This window comes from Zea mays, chromosome 6, assembly GCF_902167145.1.
Source record: "Zea mays cultivar B73 chromosome 6, Zm-B73-REFERENCE-NAM-5.0, whole genome shotgun sequence".
In the NCBI taxonomy this organism is placed as follows: Eukaryota; Viridiplantae; Streptophyta; class Magnoliopsida; order Poales; family Poaceae; genus Zea; species Zea mays.
The window spans coordinates 107,240,946-107,252,883 of record NC_050101.1 but is presented as its reverse complement, the minus strand read 5'-3'; the positions used below and the strand labels follow the sequence as shown (position 1 = coordinate 107,252,883).

At 58.6% G+C, this 11,938-nt stretch overlaps 3 protein-coding genes across 5 annotated transcripts; 2 read left to right on the top strand and 1 right to left on the bottom strand.

The window, feature by feature from the left end:
- Positions 1–4,607: 4,607 nt before the first annotated feature.
- LOC109940182 (serine/threonine/tyrosine-protein kinase HT1) lies at positions 4,608–7,023 on the top strand. Its single transcript, XM_020539373.2, has 3 exons — positions 4,608–5,796; positions 5,939–6,394; positions 6,536–7,023. The coding sequence occupies exons 1-3, from the start codon at positions 5,290–5,292 to the stop codon at positions 6,785–6,787; spliced, it is 1,215 nt and encodes a 404-aa protein (XP_020394962.1). The 5' UTR covers positions 4,608–5,289; the 3' UTR covers positions 6,788–7,023.
- Positions 6,930–10,720, bottom strand: LOC100273801 (GDSL esterase/lipase). 3 transcript variants are annotated; one of them, XM_023300246.2, is made up of 3 exons: positions 10,148–10,720; positions 7,490–7,918; positions 6,930–7,324 (listed from the first exon to the last, which is right to left on the bottom strand). In XM_023300246.2, the coding sequence occupies exons 1-3, from the start codon at positions 10,580–10,582 to the stop codon at positions 7,184–7,186; spliced, it is 1,005 nt and encodes a 334-aa protein (XP_023156014.1). In that variant the 5' UTR covers positions 10,583–10,720; the 3' UTR covers positions 6,930–7,183. The 3 variants fall into 3 exon arrangements, with proteins under 3 accessions (XP_023156014.1, XP_008647565.1, NP_001141675.1); XM_008649343.4 differs by having other exon boundaries at positions 7,562–7,918; positions 10,148–10,690; NM_001148203.1 differs by having other exon boundaries at positions 6,958–7,324; positions 7,429–7,918; positions 10,148–10,674.
- A 414-nt stretch (positions 10,721–11,134) lies between these two features.
- LOC100278062 (uncharacterized) lies at positions 11,135–11,835 on the top strand. The gene has a single exon (NM_001151463.2). The coding sequence runs from the start codon at positions 11,203–11,205 to the stop codon at positions 11,569–11,571; it is 369 nt and encodes a 122-aa protein (NP_001144935.2). The 5' UTR covers positions 11,135–11,202; the 3' UTR covers positions 11,572–11,835.
- The last annotated feature ends 103 nt before the right edge of the window (positions 11,836–11,938 follow it).

The following is an 11,938-nucleotide window of genomic DNA, read 5'->3' as shown; positions in this document are numbered from 1 at the left end:
CTTGGACCAAGTCGTCCCAGTTGGAGATCTGCCCCGGAGGCAGGTGCTCCAACCAGGCGCGAGCAGTGTCGGAGAGGAACAGGGGGAGGTTACGGATGATGAGGTTGTCATCGTCCGTCCCACCCAGTTGGCAGGCAAGGCGGTAGTCCGCGAGCCACAGTTCCGGTCTCGTTTCCCCCGAGTACTTCGTGATAGTAGTCGGGGGTCGGAACCTGGTCGGGAATGGCGCCCGTCGGATGGCCCGACTGAAGGCCTGCGGACCGGGTGGTTCGGGCGAGGGACTCCGATCCTCCCCGCTGTCGTAGCGCCCCCCACGCCTGGGGTGGTAGCCTCGGCGCACCCTTTCGTCGAGGTGGGCCCGTCGGTCACGTCGATGGTGCTCGTTGCCGAGGTGGCCCGGGGCCGCAGGCGCGGTGTTGCGCGTGCGCCCGGTGTAGACCGAGGCTTCCCGCATGAATCAGGAAGTCGCGGCATGAAGTTCCGAGGGATATCCCTGCCTTCGGGAGGCAGTGCTCTCGGCCCGTCGGGCCGCAGCGCCTTCCAGGAGATTCTTGAGCTCTCCCTGGATTCGCCGACCCTCGGTGGTTGATGGCTCCGGCATCACGCGGAGGAGCATCGCTGCGGCTGCCAGGTTCTGACCAACCCCGCTGGATGCGGGCGGCGGCCTGACCCTGGCATCGTTGGCGACGCGGTGCTGGAGACCTTGGGGCAGGTGACGTATTTCTCCGGCCAGGGGTTGGCCCGCCCATGCCTGCCCGACGTCCCGACGGATCGGCTCAAGCGCTCCTGTTCCCTCGTTGAGCCTGGCCTGCGCCTCGCGGACTTGCTCGAGTTGTGGGTCGTAACCGCCGCCCCCCCCCCCCCCCCGGAGCGGGGACCACAACTAGCTCCCGTGGGATGTCGGCGCGAGGCACCGGCCTAGGAAGATCACCGTCCTCCGGCATGCCGAGATGGTTGCCTTCGGAGGGATCCCCTAGCTCGATGTGGAAACATTCGCGGCTTGGGCCGCAGCTCTCGTCGCCAAGGCTGCGGCTTCCGTCGGAACAGTCGGATAAGCAGTAGTCACATGCGGTCATGAAGTCCCGCATGGCACTGGGGTTGCCAAGTCCGGAGAAATCCCAACAGATGCTGGGATCGTCATCTTCCTCGGACCCAGAGGGCCCGTAGGTCGAGACGTCCGTCAGTCGGTCCCAAGGCGACCGCATACGAAACCCCAGTGGGGTTGCACTCGCCTCAATGAGAGCGCCCGCCAAAGCGAGGTCGTTTGGCGGGTTGAGGCCGAGTCGAAATGACGTAAGATGGGAGTTAGTCGGTACCTTTTGGTCGACGAGGAGCGACGTAGTCACATCGGGGACTGGTTGCACCGTCATCTCAGGTACGAGGGCGACGTCCTGCAGGCTTTCCGCGAGCGCGCCGGCGTCGTCTTCTTGCTCGGGGTCAGCGTGTCGCGGGGGGACGGCGCTTGCCTTCGTCTTGAACGCGAGGTCGACGTCCGGCGTGCCTTCCGTCGGGGCGTCGGGGGCGTCGATTCGCTCGACGGCCAACGAAGCGCGGCCTCCCGCTTGGCCTTGATGGCCCCGCCCCCTCCTCCGTTGGCGGGGGAGAGAACGGAGCGAGCTCGAATGTTGCTCTTCCACCACGCGGGGAAGATGTCGTCGATTCCGCCGCCGGCGGGCGGGTTGTCGGCCGCCATTGTCGTTGTCGCGCGGCGGTGGAAGAAGTATCATGTCGTAGCTGCCGTCGAAGGACATGAACTCAAGAGTCCCGAAACGAAGCACCGCCCCGGGCCGGAGAGGTTGCTGGAGACTGCCCATCTGGAGCTTGACGGGGAGCTGTTCGTCAGCACGCAGCAGGCCCCTACCCGGCGCGCCAACTGTCGGCGTTTCGAGACAGGGGGGTCCCTAAGCCGACGAGTGAGTGTGCTGCGTGCCCCAGCCCAGATGGGTCGAGCGCGTGGGCGATCGCGAAGGGGGGAGAGGCGAGGTGGCCGGAGCCGAGCGTGAGAGAGGTGGAAGTCCCGCGGCCTTCGTGTTCGTCCCGCGCCCAGGTCGGGTGCGCTTGCAGTAGGGGGGTTACAAGCGTCCACGCGGGTGAGGGAAGCGAGCGGCCCCAAGAGAGCGCCTGTCCCGTCCTCGGTCCCGCGCGGCCAGCCTTCTCTAAGAAGGCCCTGGTCCTCCCTTTTATAGTCGTAAGGAGAGGATCCAGGTGTACAATGGGGGGTGTAGCAGAGTGCTACGTGTCTAGCGGAGCGTGAGCTAGCGCCCTAGGTACATGCCAATGTGGCAGCCGGAGAGGTCTTGGCACCTTGCTGGCGTGATGTCGTGGCTGTCGGAGGTGCGACGGAGTCTGGCGGAGGGACAGCTGTTGGAGCGGTCGAGTCCTTGCTGACGTCGCCCTGCTTCCGTAAGAGAGCTGGGGGCCTCCGTCGTCACAGAGCTTGTGGAGCGCCATCATTGCCCATCCGGCGGAGCTGGCCGGATGGGACGCCGGTCTCGTTCTCTGTGACCCGAGTCGATTCGGGGTAGGACGATGATGGCGCTCCCTGTTGACGTGGCGGGTCTGTGCCCTAGGCAGGGTGACGTGGGGGCTCCTCCGAAGCCGAGGTTGAGTCTGTCTTCTGTTGCCGAGGCCGAGTCCGAGCCATGGGGTCGGGCGAGGCGGAGGTCGTTCGGCCGAGGCCAGGGCGGAGTCCGAGCCCTGGGGTCGGGCGAGGCGGAGTTTCGTCGTCTTCCGGGTCTTAGCCCGAGTCCGAGCCCTGGGGTCGGGCGGAGCGGAGTTCGCCGTCTTCCGGGTCTTAGCCCGAGTCCGAGCCCTGGGGTCGGGCGGAGCGGAGTTCGCCGTCTTCCGGGTCTTAGCCCGAGTCCGAGCCCTGGGGTCGGGCGGAGCGGAGTTCGCCGTCTTCCGGGTCTTAGCCCGAGTCCGAGCCCTGGGGTCGGGCGGAGCGGAGTTCGCCGTGGCGCCTTTGGCAAGGCCTGACTGCCTGTCAGATTCACTCTGTCGAGTGGCACCGCAGTCGGAGTGGCGCAGGCGGCGCTGTCCTTCTGTCAGACTGGTCAGTGGAGCGGTGGAGTGACGGTGGTCACTTCGGCTCTGCCGGGGGGGCGCGTGTCAGGATAAAGGTGTCAGGCCACCTTTGCGTTAAATGCTCCTGCAATTTGGTCAGTCGGTTTTGCGATTTAGTCAGAGTTGCTTCTGAGCGAAGCTAAGGCCTCGGGCGAGCCGGTGATGCGTCCGCCGTAAAAAGGGGGGCCTCGGGCGAGACGGAAGTCTCTCGAGGTCGGCTGCCCTTGGCCGAGGCTAGGCTCGGGTGAAGCGTGATCGAGTCACTCGTGTGGACTGATCCCTGACTTAATCGTACCCATCAGGCCTTTGCAGCTTTATGCTGATGGGGGTTACCAGCTGAGAATTAGGCGTCTTGAGGGTACCCCTAATTATGGTCCCCGACACCGTCTCACACAATTCCACCGATAGATGAATTGAAAATACGTGCTTATTGTAAATGGCATAACTATTTCTCTCATGCCACCAATAATTGCAATGCTTTTCGTCGACAGATACAATCGACTCTATAAATGAAGGATGGTTGGGTTTTTTCGAGAAATGCAAATTGACAAACAATCGTTCCTCATCAATACACTTGAAATGAACGACAAGATGGTCCTAATTCGTCCGAAAATGCCGATAAATACAAGGGCAAGAGCGTAGGGTGATACTATAGATGGCCAATAAGCACGAGGTCTGCGAGCCCGGTACGAAGCCCGCTGTTTGGGCCTGATTCGAGCCCGACACGGATAAGGAAACTAAGCACGGTGGGCTAGCCCGGCAGGGCCCGTTTACCTCTAATCCCGTTAAGCCCGCTTTTTTGCACTAAATCATGCTTACCGGTCCGCTTAGCTCGCTTTTTCCGTGTTTACCGGGCCGGCCCGGCCCGCTGCGGGCCGGACTTGGACGGGAAACGAGCCCACGGGCTAGATGGCCCGACCCGGTTTTCTAACCGTGTCTGGTGGGTCGGGCCCAAAACGGGCCGGGCTTCACCGGGCCGAGCGGGGCGGGTTGTTTGGCCATATCTAGGTGATACTCGCACGTTGAATCGAATCCATCACGAGGACCTACCTATTCAAAAGGCTCCGAACAAGAAATAAACCGTCCGAGGGCAAGATAAAATAAAACACCGGCCCTTCAAATAGTCCTCTGGCGAGCGTTTGCGTTCACCTTTCCTGTCTCCCCTTCACCAGAAATGGAGAGATATATCTCGAACAAAAATGGCGAGACATGACCAAATGACGCATTCGCTGATGCCATACGGTCGGCGGCACGTCGTCCTTGCCACAGAACGCACTCCAAGCCGATCAGTGGATTCGGAACTACGTAGAGAGAGTGCCTTTCAGGTTTCAGGCTTTCAGCACCACCCTTTCTCGACGCATTTTACGCTTAGCGTCTCGCTGCAGTGTCATGTCATCCCAGCTTTTTCCTTGTGTTTTTGTCTCCTTTTTCCATTGCAGATATCATTTTTCCCGCCTCCCCGGCACTTTCTCCAGCGGCTACGCAGCTGGGGCCTGGGGGTGGGGGGCGGGCGATCGATCAGATGAGAAGCAGAGCCGATCTAGGCTCTGGAAGACGTCGAAAAGGTGCGGCCTTTTCTGAACTGCATCTTCACGAGACATCCTTGAGCAGAGCACCTTTTACTCTCTCCTCCAGCGGTCCAGCCTATCCCCGCGGTCTGGGGTCAACAACAGTACACCGTACCAGAGCTTCTCAAGGGTGCCAGAGACGGAGAGGAGAGGAGGACTCGAGGAGGAACAAGGAGAGCTAGCCGCTAGCGTCCCCTTCTTCCCGCTGCGCCTGCGCGTGCCTGCCTTTATTCGCTTTCGTGCCGTTTTGCATCCTCCCAGAAGCTCGCATCGGATAGCAGCTGGGTCCGTGCCACGCGCGCATGCTTTGTGGATAGGGTAGCGAACCCGGCCGGCCCCCAGTACGTACGCTGGATTATTGCGTAGGCATCTATCCGGGCGTTGCTTGCATGGTCGTAGGAGTTTGGGATCTTGTTTAGCTTGATGCTTTGATTTAATTCCTTGTGACCTGTAATTAAGCATATCGTGAGAGTGGTGGTGGACGGACGCGGCGGCGCGGTGAGCAATGCCCGTGGAGGTGGCGCGGGCGTCGTCCGGCGTGTCGCAACGTCGTCGATCGCGTTGGTAGCGCAGTAGTGCCGTAGTGGTACCGACGCCGGCCAAACATGCCGTGTGCGACGTCGTGCTCCTGCTGCGAATCTTGATCCTGGCGCCCCACATGCTCTCCTGCTTCCGGCTGCCGCGGCCGGTCGGCGGCGGCGGCGGGGACGCGGACCAGCAGGCCGCGGCGGTGTCTCCCCGGCGGGGGCCGTCGCTGCCGTTCGCGGCGAGCCTGTTCGCTGCGTCCCCGTCGACGTCGACGTCGGGGCGCGGGAGGAGCGCGTGGCCGCCGGAGGCGGACGGCATGGAGAAGAAGCGGTGGGACAGCATGGAGTCGTGGTCCATGCTGCTGGACACGGTGATGGGGTCCGGCGGCGAGGGGTCGTCCCGGGACAGCGGGCGGCGGGAGGAGTGGATGGCCGACCTGTCGCAGCTCTTCATCGGCAACAAGTTCGCGTCGGGCGCCAACAGCCGCATCTACCGCGGCATCTACAAGCAGCGCGCCGTGGCCGTGAAGATGGTGCGCATCCCGGAGCGCGACGAGGCCCGGCGCGCCGAGCTCGAGGAGCAGTTCAACTCCGAGGTCGCCTTCCTCTCCCGCCTCTACCACCCCAACATTGTGCAGGTAGGTACCCGGTCGATGATTCTCGGCTTGTCGTGTTCGTGCGTGCATGCATCCACCAGCTCGTGACTGCAGATCGATCGACTGACAGGCAAATGCCACGTATCCATTTGCGTTGTTGTGTACACTACGTACGTGCGTGCAGTTCATCGCGGCGTGCAAGAAGCCGCCGGTGTACTGCATCATCACGGAGTACATGTCCCAGGGGACGCTGCGGATGTACCTGAACAAGAAGGACCCCTACTCGCTGTCGGCGGAGACGATCCTGAAGCTGGCGCTGGACATCTCGCGCGGCATGGAGTACCTGCACGCGCAGGGCGTGATCCACCGGGACCTCAAGTCCCAGAACCTGCTGCTCAACGACGAGATGCGCGTCAAGGTGGCCGACTTCGGCACCTCCTGCCTGGAGACCAAGTGCCAGGCCACCAAGGGCAACAAGGGCACCTACCGGTGGATGGCGCCGGAGATGACCAAGGAGAAGCCCTACACGCGCAAGGTGGACGTGTACAGCTTCGGCATCGTGCTCTGGGAGCTCACCACCTGCCTCCTCCCGTTCCAGGGCATGACGCCGGTGCAGGCCGCGTACGCCGCGTCGGAGAAGGTTGGGTTCCCTTTTTTTCTCCGCTTCCGTTTCGGTGGATGATATGATCTTCTCTTTCTCTTTCTCTTTCTCTTTGGGAACGCTGATTCCTGATGATTGTGTGCGTTTGTCTGTTTGTTTGTTCATGGATCATCATATCAGAACCTGCGCCCGCCGCTGTCGAGCTCGTGCCCGCCGGTGCTCAACAACCTGATCAAGAAGTGCTGGTCGGCGAACCCGGCGCGGCGGCCGGAGTTCAGCTACATTGTGTCGGTGCTGGAGAAGTACGACCACTGCGTGAAGGAGGGGATGCCGGTGACGGCGCACCAGGAGCTCAGGCTCTGGCGCTCCTTCGCCAAGATCTTCAGGACGGGCTGCATCACCAACAACCTGTCCATACCGGTGCATGCGTGATCCATCTCCATCCTTCTTCCTTCCGTAACTGAAGTGCTGCTGCTGCTGCTGTTTGCCTAGGAACTACTGCTCTGCTACTAAGTAGTAGTGTGTGTGTGTGTGTCAAACAAATGGCATAAAAAGACGTTGTCGGCCGGGAACTAAATGTAATGTAACTCGATCAAATTTGTAAATTATAAACCACTCTGATCTGATCATTTAAATCCAAAAGAATCGACGCATCGGGATTCGGAACAGGCAGAACAACCATGCTACATACAGATACAGTACATGGAAGACAATCGAATGCTATGCTATACACCGCGATTGATTGATTAGTAGCAATAGCAAGCAGCGTCCAGCATCACAGGAGCTGCTCGTAGCACAGGTCCAGCGTCTTCTTGGCGAAGAACTGGTTCACCTTCTGGGTGGGGTGGAAGGAGTCCCAGAAGAAGTACTTGTCGGCGTCGGCGCACGTGTGGGGGCTCTTGTCGTTGCACAGGTAAGACATCTCCACCTTCCCCGTCGCGCAGCAGCCCTCCTCCACGTTCTCCAGCCCTGCCATACATGCCATGCCAGTCAGCCCATCAGCAGGTCGTCGTATTGCATTGGAGATCGATCTCTCTCTCTCTCTCTCTCTCTCTCTCTCTCTCTCTCTCTACCCAGCGTGGAAGGGTTGGTGATGAGGTCGAGCATGTTCTGGTACACGTCGACGTAAGCTACCCTGAGCCCCGGGCGCGCCGCCTGGAGGCGGCGGAGCATGGCGAGCAGCTTGGCGTTGTAGTCGCGGGCCACCTGGTTGTACTCGTCGACGCAGCCGCCGCGGAGCGCGTTGAGCGTGCGCTCCAGCGGCAGGCAGCCCATGGGGCTGAGCCCGGCGAAGGTGACCCGGCGCGCGCCCAGCCGGTGGATCTCGCCCAGGAACCGCTCCGCCTGCGCCACCAGGAAGTCCTCGTACTCGCCCACCGTGAGCTCCGCGAACCGCCCCGTCACCAGCAGGAAGTAGTTCTCCAGGAAGTCGTTGGTGCCGATGCTCACCACGTAGAGCGCGTCGGAGACGATGCCCCGCGCCCTGCCGCGCCCCACGTGCCGCCGCAGCCGCCGCTTGTACTCCCTGAAGTGCTCCACCTCCTTCCACAGCGGGATCACCGACTTCACGTACGTACGGTTCGCCCGGAAACCAGGCAGGTTTTATTTAGCAGTCAGCAGCCTTAATAATCACGATCGGTGCAAGCAGTGCAACGCAATGCAAGTGAGATCGGAAGCAAGTAAAAAAAATTGAAATAGAGTCTGTGCAGACATGAATAGATTCTGACTTGGATCCTGATCTGAGCACAGTGTACATTGCGATCGTCCTCGGTGGTAAATCGCTAGATCCAGGGCACGTACCGACGTACGTTTTATCCATTTAATCCACGCGTCCGTTCTATAGTTACTGCTGGTGTAGGGGCTATATAGTAATTCCACGGGAAACACCACAGCAAATTCCCAATTGCCCCTCCAGCTGCGCCTTTACCAAACACTAGTCGCTAACGCTAACATCCCGACGAGAGAGAGAGAGGGGTTGGCAACGGCGGTTGCGACACGAGTGATAGGGAGGGGTAAGGGCGGCGAGGTTGCGGAGGGAGGGACCGACGGCGGCGCGAGGGAAGGGACAATATAGTTGCAGGAAGGGAGGCAGCGGTGTAAGCAGAAATGATGATCTAAATAACATTGTACATTGGATTTGAGTGGGTAAGAGAAGAGAGGGTTATTCAGCAAGCTGAATAATTGGTTTTGAGAACGTGTTATGTATGGGTGTAATTTGTTTGGTGGATTTAGAGAAGATTATGAGTGTGAGCGTGATTTGTTTGGGTAGATTCTGCAAAGTTTAAATTGGTGGGTTGTATAGAGGTATAGATAGATTGTGGTAGGCTGCTACATCTTGCTGGATTTAATAGAGTAGCTAATGATGAACTGCTTGATAATCTCTGCTCGCTTGGTGTAAAGTGCTTGGGTTTTACTACTGTAACTCATGTATGTTTGTGTTGTATAAAAGAGAGATATTATAAATATATAAACATTACTAATAATTTAAAAACCCATATTTAAATAAATATCTTATATAAGCAAATACATATATGGTATATAGAAACTTAGTAAAGTATGGCATGGCTAAAAAGCCCAAGACATGTGGGCGCCGAGACGTCAAAGTATGTTCCATATCAACCAAAACCATCATCAAAACCATTTTGAGCTATTTTATTAGGGAGTAATTTGTCAGGTTTTGAAAATTAGGAGGGCATATTGTCCGATATTTGACTTGAAAGCTGTTTAAAAAAAAAATAACAACGGCCACAGCATAATGCTTATTCCACGAGACCGTATCTTGTGCGCAAGGAGCGCTGGTGCTCCCATGAGCAAAATCAATCCAGACCACACCTTCCACATCCAACGGTGCTGCGTCAGGGGGTTTTATAAAATGTTCTTTGCAACTCTGTACATTTTACAAAAACCCCCCTAACACAGCACCGTTGGATGTGGAGGGTGTGATCTGGATTGATTTTGCTCATGGGAGCAGCAGGGCTCCTTGCTCATAAGATACGCCACTGATGGATTGTTTTACTCCGCCCGTACATTGGCTTCTTGGTGGAAGACCCCTTCTCTCTTTACAAATTCCCACTGTTTGATTTTTGTTTCTGTACCTTCCAAAATTAGATACTAATACTTGGATTCAGGTCAGATCCTCAGAGTACAAGGCGTGAACAGAACACAGCACAGTGACGATCGCAGTATGTACTGCAGATCAGGTCTGCTAACCAACCGTGCTACGCTGGAGTTCATGGCGGGTCGCAGAGCTGGAAGCCGCACTAAATGCGGAGGTTTTAATGCCTCTACAGTTGGTTGCCCAAGAGGAAGAAATCAAATGAATAAGCTGTTGCATGCAGCGATGCAGACCAAAAGAAAGAAAAAACAAGGGGGCACGGACGCGTCAGCGTCACGCATCAGCAAAGCCCGTTGGTACTAGCAGAGTGACAAGCAAGGGCCATGGGTGAGCAATCAAGGATTCTCTGAACCCTAATGTGATCCGGCGCAGTCTAATCGAGGATCCTCCAAGGTTCCAAGTGCTCCGTGTCTTAAGAAGAATGCAGTGTTGGTAATGGCCCCCCCAGCGCCTTAAACACTGGCCGCGGCGTCCATCAACCATCCGCTTCCGCCAGGCCGATCGAGTCGAGCGCCTTCAATTCCAGCGGCGCGGCACTGCAGGACCAGTGCAGACTTTCTCTTCAATTCCAGCTAGTTTTTTATCATGGCAATCGTGTGCTCCAGTAATTAAGAAAGACGTCCATCTGGTTCATTTCTGACTGCGCGCGATTGAGCGGGTAGAAAAGGTCGGCGTACCAGCACGCCGGCGGTCTTGTTGTCGAGTCCGGTGCCGGCGGAGGCGAAGCAGACGCCGCGGGCGAAGTCCTGGATGCCGTAGGCCGGGTCGAGGTAGGCCGGGACCAGCGGCGGCAGGCCCAGCGCCTCGGAGACGAAGTCGGGCGGCAGGCGCCCGTTGCAGAACCGCCCCGTGGGCCGGGCCCCGCCGGCCATGTCGCGCCCGTACGGCGCGAAGTTGCTCTTCAGCACGGTGCCGATCGCGTTGTTGTTGCCCGTGTCCACCGTCGAGTCCCCGAACACGATCACCGCCGGCACCTTGGGCGGCGGCGGCGGCGGCGGCCACGGATCAGCGCTGCTGCAGCAGCAGGATAGAGCGAGCAGGAGCGCCGCCGCCGCCGCCGCACGCTGCAGCACGTTGGCCCGGCGATGACGATGGCCGCGCGGGGACGCCATTGTTGTTGCGCGGCGGAGCAGCTAGCGGAGTGCTCGTGCTTGTTTGTACGGTGGCAAGCCGCGCGCGGCTGTGCTCGATCTGCAGACTGCTGCTGCCGGCGTTGTCTGGCGAGTGGTGGGTGCGCTCATTAAATAGAGGCGGCGGCGGGGCTGGCGAGCGAGCGGGTACAAAAACTACAAACTAACCAGTGGTGCTTTCAAAGTTACGTCAAGCGACGCATGATGGGACACTTTTGTTAGATCCTGCGCCGCTCCGAAAAGGAAAAGTTTCATCAAGGACAAAGCTAGTTGCTGAATCTATAACTATATAGGTATGTCGATCTTCAGGCCTTGTATACAAATAACAAAAAAATGAGATTGAGGAAAACTCCGTTGCGTTTATTTTATTTTTTGTGGGACTAATAAATTAACAAAATTAGCGAGGCCGTTCATCCGTTTCTCCCACGAAACGAGGGCCACCATCCACAAATTGGCAAGAGCGCACATTGGATTGGAGACGCGCCTCCTCAACCTCTCCTTAAATGGCCGGTTAATGCCCCCCCATCAATTCCCAACGCCGCTCCTGCGCGCCATCACTCCACTCGATCGACCGCCTCCGTGTCCGTGCCCTACAGCTGGTCATGAGCGCCCGCCCAACCATGGCGGCGGCGGCGCCCGTGCGCGCCTGGGTGGTGGCGCTGGCGCTGGTGCTGGCGTGCGCGCTGCTCCAGCCGCGGCCGTCCGACGCCGCGGCGCAGCCCGCCCCGCAGTCGCCGGCGACGGCGGTGTCGTCGGGCGCCGCCAAGCCCAAGTGCGTGGCCGGCGCCAGGAACGACCACGCGTGCCGCGTCGGCGCCGTGCACGACCCGGACAGCCAGGAGGAGGAGGGCTCCAGCGTCACCATCGACGCGCCCGCCGCCGCGCCCGACGACGTCGGCCACGACGACGGCAGCGACTACAACGACCCCGACGTGCCCAACAACGACCAGCTCGTCGTCGTCGGCCACTGAAAGCTGCCGCGCGCGCGCGCGCGCCGACCCGTGGACCATGCGTGCATGAAGAAGAATGCAGGGGGTGGGCCTGGGCCTGTAACCTGTTAATGGATCGGATTCTCGGTGCCAATTCGTGATCTTGACCGGTCTAAGAAGATGGGGACTTGCGTCTTTGTTTCATTGGTTATTATTTCTACTAGTGTGTATATGGTAAAGTCGTGTGCTGTGAACCTGCGATCATTTATCCTCTGTTCATTGAATTGAAGCAATCCCCTCTCCCGTCACAAAATAGGATTCCGTCAAATTTAAAACTATACGAACATCAACGACTGTTATATTTGTTTAGTTTGAAAATATGCGAGTTCCAAAATCTCATAAAACTCTC

Excerpts from the sequence above, each read along its gene's own strand:
- LOC109940182 (XM_020539373.2), top strand. The coding sequence starts at position 5,290 with ATGCTCTCCTGCTTCCGGCTGCCGCGGCCGGTCGGCGGCGGCGGCGGG. Across the intron at positions 5,797-5,938 it reads ACCACCCCAACATTGTGCAG|TTCATCGCGGCGTGCAAGAA; the intron begins GTAGGTACCCGG and ends ACGTGCGTGCAG. Across the intron at positions 6,395-6,535 it reads CGTACGCCGCGTCGGAGAAG|AACCTGCGCCCGCCGCTGTC; the intron begins GTTGGGTTCCCT and ends TCATCATATCAG.
- LOC100273801 (NM_001148203.1), bottom strand. The coding sequence starts at position 10,582 with ATGGCGTCCCCGCGCGGCCATCGTCATCGCCGGGCCAACGTGCTGCAG. Across the intron at positions 7,919-10,147 it reads ACAAGACCGCCGGCGTGCTG|TCGGTGATCCCGCTGTGGAA; the intron begins GTACGCCGACCT and ends ACGTACGTGAAG. Across the intron at positions 7,325-7,428 it reads CACCAACCCTTCCACGCTGG|GGCTGGAGAACGTGGAGGAG; the intron begins GTAGAGAGAGAG and ends CATGTATGGCAG.
- LOC100278062 (NM_001151463.2), top strand. The coding sequence starts at position 11,203 with ATGAGCGCCCGCCCAACCATGGCGGCGGCGGCGCCCGTGCGCGCCTGG.